The sequence below is a fragment of the Gymnoscopelus microlampas genome (assembly GCF_963454915.1).
Source record: "Gymnoscopelus microlampas genome assembly, chromosome: 9".
NCBI classification, from domain to species: domain Eukaryota; kingdom Metazoa; phylum Chordata; class Actinopteri; order Myctophiformes; family Myctophidae; genus Gymnoscopelus; species Gymnoscopelus microlampas.
The window spans coordinates 37,734,555-37,756,945 of record NC_139946.1 but is presented as its reverse complement, the minus strand read 5'-3'; the positions used below and the strand labels follow the sequence as shown (position 1 = coordinate 37,756,945).

Genomic DNA, 22,391 nt, shown 5'->3' with positions numbered 1-22,391 from the left:
GTGTGCGTGTGTGTATGTTAGATGGAGAAAAGTGTGCTTAAAAGGTACATATAAAACAAATGTTTGATATGTACTGATCTCCAGCATCAGAAGCTACAGTATAGAGCAAGGCAGAGCAATGCAGAGTGCAAGAAGCCGGTAACTTGGAAGCAAACTGACGTTGCTTTGTTCAAAATGAGCATCTGCAGTGTCAGGGCCGTTTTGTCAAAGGAGGATGGACGGATCTCTTAGCCGTATATATACCATCTCTGATAAGGAGTGGGTGGGGTTAAAAGAACATGCAAGGCAGCCCCGAATCGCAAATGACTTCCTAATTCTGTCACTGAGATGTAATTTTTTCCAAGCCCCATATCTTTAGAACCTGCAGTGCGCCCCGCCATGCTGCAGAGCTGAATGTTGTTAATTTCTAGAGAATTTTCACTGATTACCTACTGCCGGCAGCTGCTGCTCTGTATGTGACACTGGGTTTTTGTTTTGGCAACTCCAGTGTTTTCTATTTCAACATTTCTTTCTTTTTTTTTCTCCTTTCTTTTTTCCTCCTATTTTTAAATGTTTTCCCTTCAAACTCATCCCAGGGGGTTCACCACCAATCACCATCAGGCCAGGATGAAAAGAGTGGGTAGCTGGCAAATGTACGTAGCTGTATCGACAGCCAGGAGACAGTTAGGGGTCATCTCTATTTCACAACAATGATTAGCTCCTTCCATCTGCCGCTCGCAGCATTTTTCCCCCTTCTTTGATTGTACTGTTCTGTATAACTAGGAAATTGGACCATTTATGCACGGCGACCACGCCGCCTCCACGGCACAAACAGGTGCAGCACACTTGACAATAATACAGGAGGAAAAACAGAGTCATGGTGGGAGAAAAGGAGATGGAGAGATAAGTGTAAAAAGATATTACAAATACATTTCTCTAACCCTGGCGTCCTTATTTTGGGGGAAATAAGGAATAATTCCAAAATGTACAAAAAAAAACAACTATTTTATTTTTTTAAATGCAGATCTACAAGATCACAGCCCGTCGCAATGTGACTTGTTATGAACTTGTAGATCGGCTATCTTCGCTATTTGTTGTACATCAAAGTACAGTATGTACGGCTTTATCTTTCAACAACAGAATCATAGCTACTTTGAGCTATACATTTGCACTTACTTAACATATTACAGTAACAGGAATTCTCAAAGACTCAACACTAGCTGCAGAAGAAAATAAATAGCAAGGGCAAACAAGAGCGTCTAAACCCTATACAACATCATTCATTGTGTCAGTTGTGACTGTTAACTGGACTTTTTGGGAGATTTCGCGTTCCTTTGCAGAGTTTCTATCATCAGTATCTTATGCAGTTTGTTCTCTAACTGGTTATTGGGGCACAGCACATTAAATAGATGAAATAACCTATTGCGTCAGAAACTGGAAGGGATGCAGCTATATTAGTTGATAGAAAAACATGATATATATGATATAGCTAGGAATTAGTAGTGTGTGTGTGTGTGTGTGTGTGTGTGTGTGTGTGTGTGTGTGTGTGTGTGTGTGTGTGTGTGTGTGTGTGTGTGTGTGTGTGTGTGTGTGTGTGTGTGTGTGTGTGCGTGCGCGCTCGCGCTCGTGCGCACGTGCTGGATATGAGCACATGCGGTGTGTCAGTTACAGGGGGCAAAGAAAGGCTGAGAGATACTGCAAGGATGGCCTGAGGGCTTCAGATTTGTTGGAAGAGCTACGGTCACTCGGCCCAGTGTGGGTGTGTGTGTGTGTGTGTGTGTGTGTGTGTGTGTGTGTGTGTGTGTGTGTGTGTGTGTGTGTGTGTGTTAGCTGGACTACCAGTGCTGCAGGGGGGGCCTAGTGATCAGCAGCTGAGCCGCTGCCCCGCTGGGAGCCGTCACTGCTGAGTGGAGCAGGTGTCTGCAAACACACAAACACACACACGTCACACACACGCACACACACACGAGCGCCCCACGCATGCACGTTCAGACAAACAAACACACGAAACAGCGAACTTGCTGTCTGTCTCAGTCTCATCTGCTTGCGATGAGTCCTTTTTTTTCTCTCACATACCAACCCTATAATTTACACTGTCTACGGGGTGCATTTCAGCGTGCCTTTCATCATAATTACCATTTTCTTTATCATTAGCGGTGTTTTATAACCGTTGGCCCATATAGAAAGATAGAAAGACGGGTGTGGTGGAAGATATAACCCATTGACACCTGAAGCGGCGTCTAAAAAAAATCAAAATCCTAAAAAAAAAAAATCGGAAAAAATATTTAAAAATAATTTTCATGATTTTTCAAAAATAGCAGATCTACAAGCTCGTAGCGCGGCACTCGGTGCCGCGCTATGAGCTTGTAGATCTGCTATTTTTGAATAGCCAAAGAAATCTAAAGTGACACAGATGCGTTCCAGGTATCAATGGGATAAATGATAGTCTGTCCTTTGGAGACCAGGCTACAGCCAGCACAAACACCCCCACGCCCAGCCTAGAGGTCAGCTTTCCTATGTTTGGTCACCTTGACCTGGAAGTGATGACCTGTAATTTCATCCGTATAACAGAGAAGGGGTCAGGGCAGAGCTCAGAGCTTCTGCGTTCCCCCCCCCCCGACGTGCTAACTGTGAAGCGCCTGATTTATACTTATAGTAGCCGATCCACAAGCTCACAGCGCGATGCATTGTAGGCTTGTAGATCGGCTATTTCCAGTGAGCGATACCCACCGCCACGTGCAGCTATGTATAACTCATGCTTTAGCAACATATGACAGCGGTCTGGTCATCCACTGACTGCGTTGTTGTGACACACAGAGTAATTACATTAGAGAAGACCGTGGCAGTGTAAATAAGTGTTTGAAGGCAGCGATGTGCCAGTGATAGAAAAGGGAGAAAAAAAGTATACTAAGAAAAATGTTTACAGTAGTACAAAACCCGCTTGGAGAAAATTATTATAACACATATTAATATATGCATTGGTGGAGGATAGATTTGTGACGACCTCATGACTCTACCGCTGTTTCACCACGAGGTAAAGTTCATAAGTTTGAATAAACAAACTATTATCTTTCCACCTGCAGTTCATTTTTCCTCTTTAAGTCCGGCTACAAACCCCTGTGTGAAGCTCCTTTTTTCTTAACAGAAACAGCTATTAAATTAATTACAAAGACGAATATATTTGCTTCCTTCAAGACTGCTTTATTTGCAGGCATTTCGTGTCTTTCGGGGGCCATTTTAAGAGCAGAGGAGTCAGGAGTAAACACAGCATAATATTATTCTATATCGGACACTGATGATGGGAAACGATATTTGAATGATCGTGAGCTTACCTCGACATGATGACAAAGAGCACCATTTCTCCCTTCCACTCAGAATTGATAGTTTCTAAGCCAATGCCTTTTTATTGATTCACTAATTGCTGGGGAGGTAAAGTGTCTGCTGCTGCCATGAATAAATAATATATGGTTGACACATGTGCATTATCACCCAAGGAGTGGCCAGCGAAGTTGCAGCTCTAGCTAGCCATTAGCGCCAAAGAGATATAACTAATAGACAGGGCCTGGATAAAATATGCTGCTTAAGTGGTTTTAAATACCTGCCAAACTTTGGGCGCCAATCGATTTTTCCAACAGTAATTGATTAGTCAGAAAGGAGGTTGTTCCACATAAGGCCTATACTACATCAAGCTAAGATATATACGGTAGTAAATTACTATACAGCTATTATTATACAGCTACAATCTAGCTGTATAATAATCAGGTCTGGAGCTACAGTGCTTGCTCAGGATCTTGCCAGTGGTGATGCCAACAGCGAACAGCTCTCCATGTAACCCTGAATAAGATGCAGCAATGGTATCACCCAGTAGCTATCCAGTCCCATTAATAATGAATGTAGTCTAACAGCGGCATTTAGTTTTGAATGTTTAACCATGGAGTCTGCCCTGAGCCGAGGCATTTGTGACAAAAAATGTAAATACATTAATTAATGGATTAATACTGATTACAGGTGCTGAAATATATCAGCGGAATGTCATTATTTTTACTGGGATGTTCTCATCTGGGGGGGGGGGGGGCGGCAGTGACTCAGGGGGTATAGAGCGGCCGCTTGGGAAACATAAGGTTCCCTGTTCGAACCCCGGACGGTGTTGATGTGTCCTATATGAGCAAGGCAACAAACCCCTAATTGCTCGCAACGAGCAGCTTGGTGCCTTGCATGGTTTCTTCCGCCGTCAGTGTGTGAATGTGTGGGTGAATGTGACGTACATTGAAAAGCGCTATAGTATTATATATACTGGTGTGTGTGTGTGTGTGTGTGTGTGTGTGTGTGTGTGTGTGTGTGTGTGTGTGTGTGTGTGTGTGTGTGTGTGTGTGTGTGTGTGTGTACTAAGAATTCCTACATTCAATTTGTATTCCAATGTACTTAATCAACCGCTGCAGTATTGCTCCAATGGTTCTGAATAGAGTAGGACTTTCCTCATTATAGAAATTTGCAATATTAGCCATGATGAAATGAATAAAGACTATTTTTCATCAAACAACAAAAAGGCTTGACGACACAAGTTACATACAATGAAATATCAAGCATGTTACGCATTGAAACCGAAAGGCAGCCGAGTTATTATTGGTGTGTTGTGATCCACTCGCTTGCTTTTTTTGTCAAGCATGAGAAAGAGCAGTTAAGCATGAAGTGACATTTGGAGAAGTGGATTTGTGCAGTGTGGGCATGTTTCAGTCCACAGCGCTGTGGGGCAGCAAGCCCTGTGTGTGAAGGATCCTGCATGTGCTTCATTCCAAAAAGAACATTCTTTCCCATATGCACCAAAAACACCAAAGAAAAGGCCTTCTTTGGCCATTTAGGCATATCTGAGAGAGTTAGAACGAGTGTTTTCCATCTTTGGCAGAAATCAAGTGGTGTTATTACACAGATTTATTGAGGGCACCAAGGACGAGATGCTATTCCGGAGCGCTACGGCGCATGAGCGAAGAAACAATGCCCATGAAAGACAGAAAGGCCAGGGCAATAAGCAACGGTCGAGAGAATCGCCTCTCCCATGAGCAGCAGCCGCGTGTGTGTGTGTGTGCGTGTGTGTGTGTGTGTGTGGTGGGGGGTGTCGTGATTAAAGCCTCCACCAGATGGACCACAGTGGTCACCCTGCGAGCATTGGTTGTTCCCCGACCGGGATCAAACGTATACCGGGCCGGCCACCTCTACCGCCCCCGCAGCCACCAAAACCCACCACTGCACTCCATGACCAAAAGGACCCACCACAATGCAATCTGCCCACACTGCTTAATCTCACGCAGATCAGAGATCTCCCAACTTTATGGGACTGTATCTTTTAAGCATAATACAAAATAAATGTTTCAATCAACTAATTGAAATGAATTACTCTAACCCATTAAGACCTGGAACGCATCTGTGTCACTTTAGGTTTCCTTGGCTATTCAAAAATAGCAGATATACAAGCTCATAGCGCGGCACCGAGTGCCACGCTATGAGCTTGTAGATCTGCTATTTTAAAAAAATCTTGAAACATTTTTAGGATTTAGAAAACATTTTTAAGAATCGCCTCAGGTCTTAATGGGCTAAAAGAATGTCACTGTTTCCACTCAATGTATCTGTATCTACACATGTAATTATGCTTACATTCACTAGTAACAGATAACATTGAAAAAACTAAACTGAATCCCGTGATCGTTACGTACAGAAGCACATACAGGCCGAGGTGTTGAATGTCACCCCAAACTGTGGACCCCTCTGTTGTCCAAATGGACTCTAATCCACCGCAGTCCTGTTGAGAATACATGCTCCGTGCCAATATTCCTGCCAGGCCCAACAGCCAATGCATAGCTAAGCCTCTCTGGGCACTCCTGCAAGCTTCCTTTCATTTCTGGCTGCAGCCCGGGACCAACTACTCATTCATTTCCCACCCCCCGACTATGAATTAAGAGCAAAATGGCTGCCCTGAGAACATTATTTTGTCAAACCTGTGTGTCTGGGTTCCTCAAAATATGTGCTTCTTTATAATTCTGTTTACTACAACATTAACTAACATTTAAAGCTGCAGCCTAATGTTTTCCTCGAGAACAGATGGTTGAGACAACATAACATGAAACAAAAACAGAAAGAAAATACTACTGTATTTTTACTACTCATTTTCTTCCTTCTTTTCTTTTTTTTTAGTTTAGCTGTATCCAGCACTTCAAGATTCAAGAGGGATTATAGCTTGAACCTTGGATGTCGCTAAACTTTTCACCCATATGCTAAACTATTCACCCCATAACCATTTATTTATTATTTTTGATTTAGTTTCGAGTAGCCTGAGCGAGCTCTCACTCCCTATTTCACAGTTAGAGACAGATAATCTGGCCTCAGCTTTCAGACAGCTCCTGTCACATCTTTGCTGTCTACAGCACTATATCCACAGCAAACAGCTTCCAGTTGTTATGGAAAAAGACAAGCATGCTGTGACACATGCAGAGCCGCCGTGTTCCAGGATCAACATGAAGAATTCATGTCTGTACCGAAAGGGTTGTCTTCTGAGAGTAAGGGACTGACACGGGGTTGAGATGACCGCGGATGCCTTTTGGCACGAAGAGAAGTAAATCCTGCTGGATTAGTCAAGATTTCAGCGGAATACTTTATTGAATACATTTGAACATACGCCGTTTCATGGATGTTTTCTATCCAAAATGCCTCAAATTACCCTGGGTGTGTGCGTACAGTACATTTTAGCACTGGTGGTGCTAGTGGGAATATCTTTGAATCTACCGATATTAGTTTTTCCAAGGCACGACTCATTTTAAACATCACCTAGGGTGTTTGCTCATTACAGTATCTCAGCATTTACAGCATTATTGAAAACATTCCCAAACGTCCGTTGAATGCAAACTACACGGCCTCCCTTCCTGGATATACAGTAGCACGGTGTTAATGGCTGTCTGGTGTCTGGGTAGACAGTAAGTGATGTGGGGTTCGTCCCTGGCCAGGAAGACACGAGAGTCACAGGCTCTGACACCCATTTGTTGATTGTTACCGACGGAGGGTGGACACCTGCCAAGGGAGAGGTGATCATCAATCTGAGTAGCAGCGCAACTCGATGAGGGCTGCTGCCAGAACTTCAATACAGAAACTAAATGGATCCTTCAAGGACAAAATCAAAAGGAGTCCCAACTAAGCACTTGCATGCTGAGGAGAGTCTGGGGCCGAGTCAGCCCGATTAAATGTATCAGGTTCTTATGAGGAGAGGACGGCGCTGTAAAAACAGCCCCTGTATGCCTGACGACAAGGGTTGTATTGTTCCTTTTTACCTCTGTCATGCTGTTCTTAACGCTCCCGCAGTTGTTTTCATCCTTTATTGTAAAGCCATCGCGCTACAGCGCACGACTATAATTCGATTCAGACCATTTTTACATCTTCTTGATTATTTCCAAAGTTGATTTAATCAGCTAGCGTTCGCAAGCAAGGGAACCTGTTTCACTACGAGACACACCAGATGAGGTTTTGACGTCTTCCTTTTCAATAATCAAGGAATTTTTCCGGGCACTCTCTCAGGTGACACCTTGGCTGGTATCTTCACTTCTCCGCTTTTAACCCATTGAGACCTGAAGCCGCGTCAAAAAAAAATCTAAATCCAAAAAAAAAAATCGAAATCCTAAAAAAAAATCGAAAAAAAATATAGAAAAATAATTTTCACGATTTTTCAAAAATAGCAGATCTGCAAGCTCGTAGCGCGGCACTTGGTGCCGCGCTATGAGCTTGTATATCTGCTATTTTTGAATAGCCGAAGACATCTAAAGTGACACAGATGCGTTCCAGGTATAAATGGGTTAAATAGAAACCTTATTATGCAGAGTGAAACATGAGACAGGTGTTGAGATGTCGCGTCTGACAGTTAACAAGACTCAAACTGAGAGCGAACCACAATTATCACTCCATCTGTGTGCTGCATATTCAAACGTGTTATACGCTGCACAATACTGTTTGCCAGCTCATTCTTGACTTTTCTGTTGCTATTGCTATAACCCATAATGTAGGCTACCCCACTGTAGCATTGTGTGTGATGATGACTGACTATTCACAACGTGTAGTCATCGCTGCCTCCTTCAAACGTATTCAGTACATGGTTTAACTCCTATGACTTTAAAGTATACTGTATATTGTGTTCACTGCCAGTGGCGTGCACAAACATTTTGAGGGGCAGGTGCTCAAGTAAATTCTACTTTTTTTGTTTACTTGGTCTGCTCTTTTTTCCCTCTACACCTATACCTCTTTGCCAAAAATAGCCGATCTACAAGCTCACCGCGAGGCGTTGTGGGCTTGTAGATCTGCTATTTTTGGCTAAAGTTCTCCTCAGAAAAGGGATGCTAGGTTTCGAGTGGTTATGGTAAAAAGAAAAATCCTATCACATAAAGATTTGGCGGACCCCCTGTAGTAACTCTGAGGACCCCCTAGGGGTCCCGGACCCCCTGTTGAAGACCCCTGCTGTAAACTGAAAAAAACAACAATTCTTTTTTTCTTTTTTTCAAAAGGGCACTTCTGGTCAAGAGGGCAAAGGGCAGGTGCTCTAGCACCACCTAGAGTCTATCTGTGCACGTCCCTGTTCACCGCACAAAACCTTGTTTAGATCAAACAAAAAACACCATGTTCAGTATACAGTAAGTCTTTTTTAGGGAGTGGCATGAATATATCTTAGTGAGTTTGTGTGTGCATCTGTGATTTTCTCTGTGCAAGACTGTTTAATAGAAGGGAAGAGCAAGCAGAATGCGTAAGACAGCAGCAGAAAAGCAGAGATCTTTAAAAATCAGTTGAAATTCAAGTCAGTCAGCGGCCTTTGAGGACCTCTGATCATTTGCATCAACGGAAAAATAAATAAATAAAACGAATCAACTCCGCAGCGTGCAGTTAATCCGCGAGGGGGCCGTGAGTGGGAGGGGTCTGGTGCGGAGATGCATAGGGAGGGGTGGAGGGTTAGAAGGAGTTCATGACAATTAGCCAGCTCTCTGCTCTGTGAATTAGCAGGCTCTAAGCACAGGCTGAAGCATACTGCTGGGGCCTGGCCGTTTAAGCCTTGGCTCTACGGCCGTCACAGTGTCAGACCAAGAGGCACTTCAGGAACTGGAAAGTATGTGTGTATACGTGTGTGTGTGTGTGTGTGTGTGTGTGTGTGTGTGTGTGTGTGTGTGTGTGTGTGTGTGTGTGTGTGTGTGTGTGTGTGTGTACACCCATACGCATTGCACATAATTATGTATGCTTTAAGGGTGTACCAGTGTGTGTGTGTGTGTGTGTGTGTGTGTGTGTGTGTGTGTGTGTGTGTGTGTGTGTGTGTGTGTGTGTGTGTGTGTGTGTGTGTGTGTGTGTGAGCCAGCGCCAGAGCCAATCAATGAGATGGGGTTTCACATTGCTGACTGTATGGCTGGCAGTCCTGGGTTTCAGCCACAAAAGCTCTTTAACTTTCAAAACTGAAGACCAGTGAAGAAATATACTGTATCATTTATCCGCCTGAAAAAATGCATCAGTCATCAACAGAAAAGCCAGAAGTATTCACGCCCCATACAGTTTCATTTCCCAAGCAATGTCAGACAAAACGGCAACGCAATTTATCAAGTCAATCGAGAAGCAGAACTTTCTTATTACTCAGTAAAACCCTTAGTGTTCATTTAACCCTGAGCGGGTACAAATGTAACCAAATGGACCTGTTTGGGTCCATTTGGTTACAGTTGTTCACTCTCAGAGTTGAATTAACACTGAGGATTTAACTGTTTACTCATAATACCTTAACACTGCCGTAGCATTTTTGTCATGCAATAATGCTTCATGTTCTTTACTGGTCTGCTATTTTTAAGTTCAATTTACTCACCCATAGACAAACATTCACACTGTGACATACAGCTCTGTGATCAGCAAAATTCCCAGTGTTAATTTAAGTGTTTACAGTAGCTGTGTAGTCTACAGTACAGACCACACCCCAGCATCTCTTCGACATCCTGTACAGCCCACATTCAGGCTGTACAGTCTCTCAGCATGGATGCCCTTCTAGCTTCTAGTCAAACAACTCCTTCCATCTGTCCATACATTTTAACGGAATGTGTCGTATTTAGGACCACAGTTCCATCCATTGTGTGTATGTGTTGATAAAATACAGCATGTGCCACCTTCCACGCGTCCATATCACACACACACAAAGAAATACATTGCCTTTATAGTTAGAGTACAGGTGAAGTATTCGTTTCCATTTTTACATAGACCATAGTTCTGTGGAACAATTTAGTGAAACGACACACTGGAGTGTAGAGATGGGGGTAACACATTTCATAAGTAACACATTGCATAATAGCATTACATACATACATGAATAACAAATTAATATAATAGAATTAGAGTTACTATGTCAAGCAATGCATTACTTTCAAAACCTCTGTTATTCATCGTTCTTAATGCGTCTTGCAAATCCATGCACACTAATGACAATGCAGTTTGTTTACCATTTGCAATTTTGGCTTTTATTAAATATTTCCTCTGCACCGATGCTGCAGCTTCGGAGTGGTTTGTGTTTCATCATGACACTGCGTTTTAGGCTGCAAAATATTGCATTTTAATACCTTTAACATTATTCAATTTAGCCCGCCCTTCTGTTTAATATCAGACAGGGTCCTTCTATGCTTCAATTGAGAGTGTTTTGTGAAAGCCAAGGAATGTAAAAGTAATATAACACATTACTTGGCACAGAAAGTTATATCGTGACGTAATGCATTATTTTCAATGACAAATTATGAGTAATATGTAATGTGTTACATTGTGAAAGTAACTTTCCCAACACTGCAAAGAAAACGCTATTCAGATTATATTATAGAGACAGAAAGCAGCCTCTGTTTTCTCACTTCACTTTCTCACTTCTCCAGGAGAACGTTTGTTTAATCTCTCCTTTTCACAGCTTCTTCCTCTGTCATCACATCAATAGTTAAGTTTGCTGGCATTTAACAAAAGCCAGCGCTATACCTTATGATTCATTCATCCTGATTGTCCTCATTTCCCATTATTTAAAGCGCGGTTGGGCAGGGGATACAGGAGGCAGTGAGGTGGAGAATGGTTTCTCTGGGCTTCAACCCAGAGGTTTTTGTGAAACCCAAAGGTCAGTGCAGAATAAAAGAGTAATGGGGAAGCGAAGGGTGTGTGGAAGATGGTGCTATTCAGCTTGAACACACCGAGGGCCAGTGTAAGGGAAATCAGCAAAGAAGACGCACTACTACTATTTTGAATCCATTCTCTTTGTGTTTCTCTGCATGTTTTTTTATGCTGCACTTACTTCCACGCCCCTGTTATATTTACAATATAATTCAGATATTCAGACAAAGCCCCAGCTTAATTCACAACCAGACTGCAAGGACAAGCAAATTCTATTCTGTCCCAAACAATAGCAAACCCTGTTCAACGCACCATCTCTCCTGTGTGTGCGTTCGTGAGTGTATGTGCATGCATTTCCCTGTGTGTGTGTGTGTGTGTGTGTGTGTGTGTGTGTGTGTGTGTGTGTGTGTGTGTGTGTGTGTGTGTGTGTGTGTCTGTGTGTGTGTGTGTGTGTGTGTGTGTGTGTGTGTGTGTGTGTGTGTGTGTGTGTGTGTGTGTGTGTGTGTGTGTGTGTGTGTGTGTGTGTGTTTGTGTGTGTCCATGTGTGCGTGTGTGCGTGCGTGAATCCTGTTCAGGCCTGCCTAATTGAGTGCAGAGCGAGGATTCATTAATATGTCAGACACACACACACAGCCTTGCACCGGCACACCGTCGCTATGCTAGCTAGCTGTACTCTTCCAGCAGACTGATGGAGAGGGCAGAGGTGAAGTGGAGAGGTTGTATATGCTTTAAGCATGATTTATACTTTGCCGCACGACGGTGTCGCACACCGACTATAGCTCACAATGAGCTTGTAGATCGGCTAGTTTCGCCACGCGACGCGGACACCGTCGTGTGACGGAGCGTAAATCGGGCTTTAGGCCTTTAGTTCAACACTCACACATTGCCCCCCCGCCCCACCCCCAAGTTTATTCATGTATGGGCTAATATTGGGTTTTTTCCTTTGCAAATACATAATAGAAAAGGAAGAGTGAAATTTGTAATGATAATAATAAAAAAAAGATTCAAAAGATCAGTGGTGTAAACAACATGGAATAAACTAAAACGACAGCAGTAAAAAAGCAAATCTATAAATTTCAAATTTAGTGATGATTTGCGTCCCCCAGGGGTCTATACTAAAGGCCCCCCCCTCCTCTAGCTGTTACATAACACACATAGAAAACTTCTATAGCCATTTCAATAGCCACATCTATAACAGTACATTTATATGTTAATATGCAACTCTGTGTGTGTATAACCGAGTGACACATTTGAAAGAGCGGTGCTGCGAGGCTGCACACACTTCCACTTTAATTGAATCAAACCAGCGTGAGAATGAGATATGACTAGTTTGCTGCCAGTCTGTCTGTTTGTCTGTCTCTGCTGTGCTGTGTACACAAAGGAAATAATATTAGGACGTCTAGGAACATTTTTTGGATGTTTTTGATCTTTTGTTAAGTGACAGGAAGACATATCCAAGTGTTTGAATGTTATCGGTGACAGGTTTTTTCTGTCGATGTGTGTGAGGTCTGTGTGAGATGAAAGAGGTGAACAGAGTGAGTTTACGTTACGTTTGGCGTGTGTGTGTGTGTGTGTGTGTGTGTGTGTGTGTGTGTGTGTGTGTGTGTGTGTGTGTGTGTGTGTTTGTATTACTATACTTGCGAGGACGGAAGTATAGTAGAATTTGAAGTCCTCACAAGACAAATGGTTGTTTTATAGTTAAAAAAACATTTTTTAGAGATAAGTTTGCAATTAGAAAAACATTCAGGTCAGGATTAGACATTTAGGTGTCTTAGAGGTTAGGTTTAGGCATTGGAATTAGAGTTCAACATGATTTATACTTAGTTGCGCGCCAGTGTCATGCATTGAAAAACAGCCGATCTATAAGCTCACAACGCGTCGCGTTGCGACGCGTTGTGGGCTTGTAGATCTGCTGTTTTTCGGCTTTAGGCTTACGGTTAAAAATGGCAATATTTTGTTTTAAATGGCATCCATAACATGGCCGTCCTAAAGTGTTGATGTCCTCACAAGTATAGTAATACAAACGTGTGTGTGTGTGTGTGTGTGTGTGTGTGTGTGTGTGTGTGTGTGTGTGTGTGTGTGTGTGTGTGTGTGTGTGTGTGTGTGTGTGTGTGTGTGTGTGTGTGTTTTGGTGTGTGCTTTGTGCATTGCCTATTATGTCAGTGTATAGGTGCATGTGTTAGTGAGGTGCTTGGCGTTGGACTGCTGGCTGCCAGGTAACAGGAGTTACAGGATGCAATGGCTCCCTCTTCTTGTCTGTTATGAGATAAGAGTCAGACCACCTGGAGAAAATGAGCTGAAGACAACAGCTCTGCTACCGGGGGCCAGGAATGATGATAAGACTGTTGCTACAGCGCTATGCAAGGATATACCAAATATAATCCCTCTGATTAATACAGTAAATTAGTCTAAACCAAACGTTAGTCTAATTTTCATAAATTCAGCACTACTATTGAAGTAGGCATCCATTTCGAAATGGCTTTTTTTCCTTCCTTTTTTTAGGTTGTAAATATAGGGCTACAGTAGGCCTAGGTGTGTTTTTGTCAAGGGTGATTGAAGACTACAGGTAATGATGACGTGGTTGAAGGTACAGACTGCGAGAGACTATGTCCCTGTGAAATTGCAGAAAGCCACATAAAGAAAAGGACAAAAAATAGATCAACTTTGTAGATAAAGATGTTCTTAATGTGTGTTTAATGATCTGCATGATAATCAGGTGTGATGTCAGACTCAGCTAGACATTGGAAGGACATTTCCAAGATGTCCAGCATCTGGACTCTCACACTCGCAGCTTTAAATGTATGCATTTGTAAGTCTGACAGACAGTGTTTGTAGCATACTCTCTCAGAGTTAGAACCTTATAACTGTGTGAGGTTGTGTTGCTGCTGGTGCTGGTGCACCTTTAATAACATTCCCTCCGTTCTTTCCTCCGTGGACCACAACAACACGGTGGCAGTGTTGCCAGATTGTGTGAGAGAAATAAGCAGCCAGGTCTATGAAAACAAGCCCAAAAGAAGCGACTATAGCCTATACGGCTATTTGAAAATAGCAGATCTACAAGCACAACGTGTCGTTGCGATGTGACGTGTTGTGAGCTTGTAGATCTACTATTTTCCCAAAAATATTTTTAAAAATAGGTAATTTTGTAGTATTTTTAAAACTTTTTAACAACACAAATCTTGTATGGGCCTATGGGGGGTCCCTGGCACAAAATGTTTTTAGATGGGGGTTTCTACGGACAAACACATATTAATGTGCGTCATTGACATGAAAATGTTTAAGAACCACTGGTTTAAACAAGTAGGAAACAAGCCCAAATAAGCAACTACACTTTTTGAAACAATAAGCCCAAAAAAAATGCAACCTGCAACAACCAATATTTCATAGAACTAAGCTACTTTACAGAAAAACAAGCCCAAAGTCGCTTATAATAAGCAGACTTGGCAACGCTGCAACACAGTGGCCGGGCCGCCTCGCCTATCTCTCTCTCTCTCTCTCTCTCTCTCTCCCCCTCTCTCTCCTCCCATCTCTCTCTCTCTCTCTCCCACTCTCCCTCTTTCTCTCTCTCTCTCTCTCTCTCTCTCCCTCTCTCTCTCTCTCCCCCTCTCTCTCTCTCTCTCTCTCTCTCTCTCTCTCTCTCCTCCGTGGCAGCGCACCGCCCCATCCATCCATCCCCGCCTCCCTGCAGCCAATCAGAGCTCGGCTCTTCCATATAAGTCTCCTTACGGAAGAAGCGGGGTGCTGCTGGCTCTCTGGTCCTTTTTTCGTTTCTTGTGATATTTTTTTTTACCCCATTTCGGTATATAGTTTTGTTTATTTTCTCCCCGAAGCCTCCGAGTCTGTATCGCGCGTTTCCACCGAGCTAGACAGATAGATACTAAATAGATACAGTGTATCCGTTCCTCCACGGCTCCGCTCTGTCCTTGTGAGACACCAGTCAGTCAGCACGTCGCTTCATTCATCCACTAGTATCTCTTAACACGCGACTACCTGTCCGTCCATCCCATTCATCCCGCCGTCCGGACCACACGTTGTTGTTCCAGTACCCTTCCGATCACCAGCTTGAAACAAGAATGGTCATGGTGAGTCTGATTAAACTCTGCAGCATATAGGAGGGGATATTTATCATTCTCTGTGTGTTGTTTTGATTTGGTACCTAGTACCTACTACCGAATGCTAGCCATGTCTCACCTATATGTCGCCACACCGCAGCACGCAGACAGGTAGCTCGTTGTTGAGCATCCTTTTTTTGCTTCAGCTCAGTCAGTACTAGGGTTTATTTATTTAACAAAAAAATGTCTTAATTGTTTTTCAGAATGATCTGAAACATCAATAAAAAGAAGAAAACATTAAAATAATAATACTATTTATACGTGTAGGACGGCTACAGTAAAAAATACAAATAAAAGAAGTAAATAATAAATAATAATTACAAAAAAAATGCACAATTGTGTAATATACAGGCTGAGGCTACACCTGCCTCCGCAGCTGTGCGACTTTAACGCGTGCACGCGCGTGTGTGTAGCCACAGCAGCTCCTCCTGAGTGGACATCCATCCAAGTAGTTGAGCCTTGTGTTTAGTGTGACAGCAGAGGAAACCATTGGACTCTTGTCTTTTGTTTTAGTTTTTTTTACTTTGATTAATTTAAATGATTTCTCTGGATATTTCAAATCAATAAAGAGGCCTAATAATAAAAATAATAATAAACTTAATCAAGGTCAAGGTACTGAGTGTGTTTTTTTAGAAGTATTTAATCTGTAAATATGTTTGTTATATGTTTGTGTGTGTGTGTGTGTGTGTGTGTGTGTGTGTGTGTGTGTGTGTGTGTGTGTGTGTGTGTGTGTGTGTGTGTGTGTGTGTGTGTGTGAGAGAGAGACACACAGACAGACAGACAGACAGACAGAGCAGCATGAGAGAGAGGGCAAGAGAAAGAGAACGCAAAAAAAGTGAGGGGGGTGTAGTGGGGTGGGGGTAATCTGTATACACAGTGTTGTAAATGTACAGGGGATTTTAACATGCACCCAGTAATAGCTAATTTATATACATAGTGCTGCGCAGGCATCCTATTACCATAGTGCCTGAGGCTGCAATCATTCTCCTAGTGCTCTGCTCTGCACTGCTCTGCCTCTGCCCGGCGCACTCAAGCAGAGACCTCAGCAGCGATTGATTGCTTTGCTGGGGATTCAGAAAAGCCTTTTCTCTGCCAAGCCCGGGCTGGGGCTGGCGTGTGCCGATGAGGGCTAACAGCCAGCCAGATATCGAAGGTGTTAACTCTGAGGGAGGGGCGGGAGGACGGAGGAGAGTCTGTGGAGCCAACAGGCAGGCTGTTTAGCCAATCATGCACTCTGACAAAAAAGGGGGTGGGGGGTGTGGGGGGGGGGACGGGGGGGGGGGCGGGCTCTGACCTTCCAGCTGGGGAAGGCGACTGGGCGGGTGGCTGTGGGTGGGTGGGGAGGAGAGAGAGAGAGAGAGAGAGGGAGGGCTAAGAAGAGAAGGGAGGGAGCCGTTGCTTGCTTGCTGCAGCCCCAGCACACTCCCCACTCCTCCGAGCGCACCATTCTCCTCTCAGCCAGCGTCTGTGGAAGAAGGCGATGCCTGCTCTCTCTCTCTACGCCACTAGCACCTTGCTGTCTCCTCGCTGCTAAGACTCAGACACTAACAGCAGGGAAGCCACAGAGACAAAGAGACAGAAAATAATAATAATAAACAGAAAGCTCTGGAGGAGAGTAAGAGAGAGAGATACAGTAGAGAGAGAATAGGGGATTTCTAGTTTTTATTGTTTTTTTTTGCCCAGTCGTTGCTGCTGCTGTTGTGTTTGTGTAGAGATAGAGAGAGAGAGAGAGAGAGAGGGAGAGAGAGAGAGAGAGAGAGAGAGACAACGGCTGGCGGCTCCCAAATGGAGTGGAATGGGTTTAAGATGGTAAGGATGAGGGCTGCAGGCAGCCTGTCACTATACTCCACTCTACATTGTTAGCCTCGCTTTTAATTTATACAGCCAAGCACAGTGGCTACAGAGCATTAGATCAGTCATGGTAGTATTCATTCTCTATTCCTTTCTCTACTGGTCTACTATATTCTATTCTGGCACTTTGTTTGATATAGTTGCACTCTGTGATAAATGCTCTTATTTCTTACCCATGAGTTCCTGGGCATTATGTTGGTATGGCTGTGCATGGGGCAGAATAGGGAGTAGAGAGGGCTAGCGTGGCCATGGCTAGTGGGCAGACCCAGAGATGGAGCCAGAAACCATGCTAATGGGAGAGGTGTAGCGCCAGAGGTTAGAGGTAAGGAGCGATAGGTGGGGAGGCAGAGAAAACGTGGAAGGGAAAGAAGGGAGGGAGGGAATCAGGGAACGGCTCCCATTTTATGGTAAAGACGTGGGTGTAGGAATCACCTCCTTTTCTTGCCTTTGCACCAGTCTTATACTCACCTGTGTGTATGTAGCAGCGGTGTGTGGAAGGCAACGTTGTCGATGCTGAATGCGCCGTGAACAGGAGGAGAGAGATTGGACCTTTGGCTTCATTGATATTCATGTATGCAAAGTGCAGGCATATTACTCATATGAGTAGACGTTATTTGTCACGCCGTTTTGTGTACACACAGCAGCGCCAGTGTGTGTGTTTGTGTACATGTGTGGTTGGTTGCCAGAGCCAAGGAGCCAATGGAGTAGGTGTGCTTTGCTCTGTGCGCATGCGCTCGAATGCTAATGCTGTGCCTGTGTCATCTCTAAAAACCTCAAGCTGAGCCTCTGTTTGTGGGTGCGTGCGGGAGTGCGTGCGTGCGTGCGTGCGTGCGTGCGTGCGCGCATGCGCGTGCACGTGTGTGTGTGTGTGTGTGTGTGTGTGTGTGTGTGTGTGTGTGTGTGTGTGTGTGAAATGAGAGAGATTATTGTAAGCTGCCACAGACTTCCTTCAACTTTGCGTTCATCCACACAGACTTCCATCTAGTCATCCATGCCTCCATAGCAGCTGCCAAGATACAAGGCTGCTGACTAAAAAAAACAACTCAAAACCACAATATTTATATTCTGCCGTCCTTTAGAACATTGGTTTTCAACCTTTTTAATGCCATGGACCCCTAAATTGATATACATTTGGCCGCGGACCCCCATTTGAAAATGTTTTGTGCCAGGGACCCCCAGAAGCAAAGATATCAGTTAATTTTCGCTTTAAAAAAATATTCAAAGATATGCACACTTTTTCAAGGATTTTCGAAAATAGCAGATCTGCAAGCTCATAGCGCGGCACTCGGTGCCGCGCTATGAGCATGTAGATCTGCTATTTTTGAATAGCCAAAGCTAAGTGGTTAAAAATGATTGTGACGCTGTTTACTCATTTCGCTGGGGACCCCCTGGTACTCCCTCAAGGCCCACTGGTGGTCCCCGGACCACTGGTTGAAAACCCACTGCTTTAGAACAGCCGTAAGACGAAGGCTCTTTCCCCAACCCCTCTAACTCATTCATTTCACACACTGCATTACTGCTTGTGGTTTAACCACCACCATTAACACCATTATACATTCTAGAATTGTACATTCTAGCACAACCCCATCATCTGCGTTTCAAAAATGGTTCTCTTCCCATTAACAAAGCAGACTGCTGCGGAGTGAGTCACTTATATTAGCATCGAGAACGGTGGCGGCATTATTCATTATGTCAGCAAGTAAATGTTTGATTGTTTGCGTGGCTGGCTTCTGTCCCTCTCACATGCAATCAAAATGCTAATTGAAAAGAAAGACAATTCCCCAGCCTGCCGACAGGGCTGGCGGCGGCACTGTAGCTGTAGCACCCAGTCTCCCTGGACACTCAGTGCTCGCAGCCTAGTGTGTTGCGTAGATACGGGGGCTTGGCAGACACTGCATCGAAATAGCCTGTGTGTGTGTGTGTGCGTGCGTGCGTGTGCGTGTGCGTGTGCGTGTGCGTGTGAAGGGGGCTAGGGAGACATAGATACAGATGGAGATAAATAGTAAGACTGGAGATGGTGTGACAGAAGGGTAAAAAGAGAAAGATTACAAGGGACTGAAAAGAGAGAGAGACAGAGACGGAGCGAGAGAGTATACTTAGTGCTAATAGGACCGATATTAGATGTGAGTGTGATCCACACCTCTACTGCCTCCCATGGTGAGATGCTGGTGGGGGGTCCTCCTTGGGCTCTGAGACCAGGCCATCATATAACTCTACACGCACACACATGTGACCACCCACACATAATAATACACACTACTACACATACAGTACACACACACACACACACACACTGTGCCATACACTGTATTACCCTTAAGGCAGAACACCATGCTCCCTGTCCAGCTTCCACTATCAAGCTCAACCAAGGTTACACATCAATGCTAACAGAGTGGGATGTGAAGAATTCATTAAGCAGAGAACGCACAGATAGGCCTGTCACAATTATTACACAATCGTCTAATCATCATAATCAATTCCATGTTAAAAAAATGGCATATTTTCCAAAAATGTCAAAAAAAATTGGAAATAGCAGATCTATAAGCTCAAAACGCGTCGCGATGCGACACGTTTTGAGCTTATTAATGTTTAATGTTTATTTTTACTATTAATGTTTATTTTTAAGTGTTATTTGTCATATCTGCCCTGTGCTACCTTTTGTTTACGAAAGCTAAAAGCCAAACTAAGCAATGTAATTTTTATTCATAATGTTCCATTCATTTTCAACGACAGAAACGCAATCAAATCGTTAATCGCAATTATTTGAGTGATAATTAATAGTCAACTTAAATTTGTAATCGTGACAGCCCTATGCACAGACTCTGCAGACTGAAGGTTGTTACACACCGGCGAATATAGCGAATATACGCAAAATTCGGACTCGTTCCGAATAATTAAAAGACGCTTTTTTGCTTCGCTTTTTCGCTTTTTCGCTCCATGTACGGAGCCATTGACTTTATAAGGTTTTAAAAAAAAACGCATTATTCGCACGAAAAAATCGCCCCGGTGTGTAAGGACCTTTAGCCTCATTATGTACTATGTACCTGTAAACTCAAAAAGAGGATATCAATTACATAGCAAGCGCTTCTTGTGGTGTAGTCGGTGTCTTATGTTATGTTATGTTATGTTATGGTATGTTATGGTATGGTATGGTATGGTGAGGTGTGTATGATATGACTGCGGTATGATAATGGCTAATGAAGACTCACCAATGGCAAATGCAAAGGAATTACACTAAGATAATATGGTATTTCCATTGTGCAAGATGAATACATCAATTAAAATGTCTGCCAGTCTGTGCTGGTATCTCCGCTTTTGTGTGTGTGTGTGTGTGTGTGTGTGTGTGTGTGTGTGTGTGTGTGTGTGTGTGTGTGTGTGTGTGTGTGTGTGTGTGTGTGTGTGTGTGTGTGTGTGTGTGTGTGTGTGTGTGTGTGCGTGCGTGCGTGCGTGCGTGCGTGTGTGTGCCTGTGTGTGTGTGTGTGTGTGTTGGGGCAGTAGTTTGCATCAGCCTGTGTGATGGTGGTGGGGGGCAGTGTGTGTGACTGACGTGTGTCTAGATATGGAGTGACATGGCTAACTAGAGCCTGATTAAACAGCAGACAAATGAAGAGAGGGACAGAACAGAGGGGGATGATGACACAGACAGAGGGACAGAATAATACTTGTCTTTTGTCTTTCTTATACGACCAAATGTAAGGCGTGGATGACACGGGCGTGCTCGTATATTTGTCCACTCCAGACAGCAGAAAAAAAAGGGCATTTAATTTTCAATCTGCTTTGCTGTGACACTGGCCAGAAGTGCCTGGTCTTTATATTAGCTTGAAAGGGGAATTTATGCTTTTAACTATCTCCACTGCCAACCAGATTCATCAATTAAATACAGTAGGGCAGTTCCAAGGGTGGTGATAAATAATGATTACAATGATACACAATGGGCACTCCCATGAAAGTAATTGTTTTCTATTCATGCCTCTTTCCATTCATTTGGCCGTTTTTTCTGCCGTGACATTGAACTGCCAGAACAGCCAAGTATGCCTTACCAAAACTCACCTTGCTTTGCAATGGCGCTGTTCTTCCTCTATATTAACATTAACCCTTTAAGACCTGAAGCCGATTCTACATGTCTCCCGAATCGCAGTATTCTGAAAAACGTATGTTTCTATATGAGTGGTGCTCAATCTTTTTCATGTCAAGGACCCCCAAAACTATATTTATTTGGCCGCGGACCCCCATCTCAAAATATATTGTTCCAGGGACCCCCAGAAGCAAAGATTTGAGTTTAAAATGTTCGCTTAAAAATATATATATATTCCAAGATTTGCACACATTTTGAAGATTTTTCAAAAATCGCAGATCTACAAGCTCATAGCGCGGCACTCGGTGCCGCGCTATGAGCTTGTATATCTGCTATTTTTGAATAGCCAAAGTGTAAAATAATGCTTTTTAGCTCAAATTTAAAAATGACACAGAAAAAAACAAAGCGGAGCGATTGAAGCGACTAAAAGATATTTTATCTTTCGGTGGGAACACTTTAGCATTAACCTGAATATTACTATTATTATTATTATTAGTATTATTATTAGTAGTAGTAGTATTATTAGTAGTAGTACACAGGTCACAGGTGGCAGTTTTTACACAGAAGTGACATGAACACCCAGGATTTTACAATGTAGGCCAGTCACCCAGACCAATATTCCATTGTGACATATTAGTATGGTCTTAGCAAAAAGGCTTCTATCTTGGTTTTAGTTAGATTTTAGATGTTTCTATCCTGGCTTGCTAGTTAGCTAGCTAGCTTATAACCAAATTCTCTCCCTCGTTGGTCAATTTGGCTTGCAGTTTGTGATCCTCTGCGCAGTGCTTCGCTGGAGTTAGTCAGTGTACATAATCTACTGTATGCCCTATATGACTGTGTACAGGCCAGGGCATGACTAGTGGATGGGTTGCCATCTAAACGGCAGATGAGTAAAGCAAGCGCCTTTGGCAACTGTAGTGCTGAGTGACTTGTGTGTGTGTGTGTAGCCACGGTGCTGCGAACGTTGACGTGGCTGATGTTTGTGTTGACATGCAGAGGTTTGCCCACTGGATATGTCCAGCAGGGCAGTCACAGGACTCCTAGCACATCCACAGTAATTAGCTACGGCATGCTGAAATGTCACGGCAACGGTCAAGTCGCTGTTGTTGTGTGTTTGTGTCTGATGCATGTTATATTTATGGGCTATAGTACTAGTTGTGTCTGTCATATGATTTGTGTGTGTGTGTGCAGTGGTGGAAAGAAACTAAGTACATTTACTTAAGTACTGTACTTAAGTACAATTTTGA

At 43.5% G+C, this 22,391-nt stretch overlaps 1 protein-coding gene across 8 annotated transcripts in view; it reads left to right on the top strand.

Annotated features, from left to right (window-relative positions):
* Positions 1-22,391, top strand: part of elavl4 (ELAV like neuron-specific RNA binding protein 4) — a gene marked incomplete at both ends in the record, with an annotated part of 126,530 nt that overhangs the window by 4,356 nt on the left and 99,783 nt on the right. For 3 of the 8 annotated variants that reach the window (XM_084067026.1, XM_084067025.1, XM_084067024.1), the window contains one exon: positions 17,004-17,027. The exons of 4 other annotated variants lie outside the window; for them this stretch is intronic. In XM_084067026.1, coding sequence (XP_083923152.1) covers positions 17,004-17,027 — 24 coding nt within the window. Of the gene's footprint in view, positions 1-16,979; positions 17,028-22,391 lie in introns of those variants that run through there. One more of the 8 variants, XM_084067027.1, reaches the window with a different exon arrangement.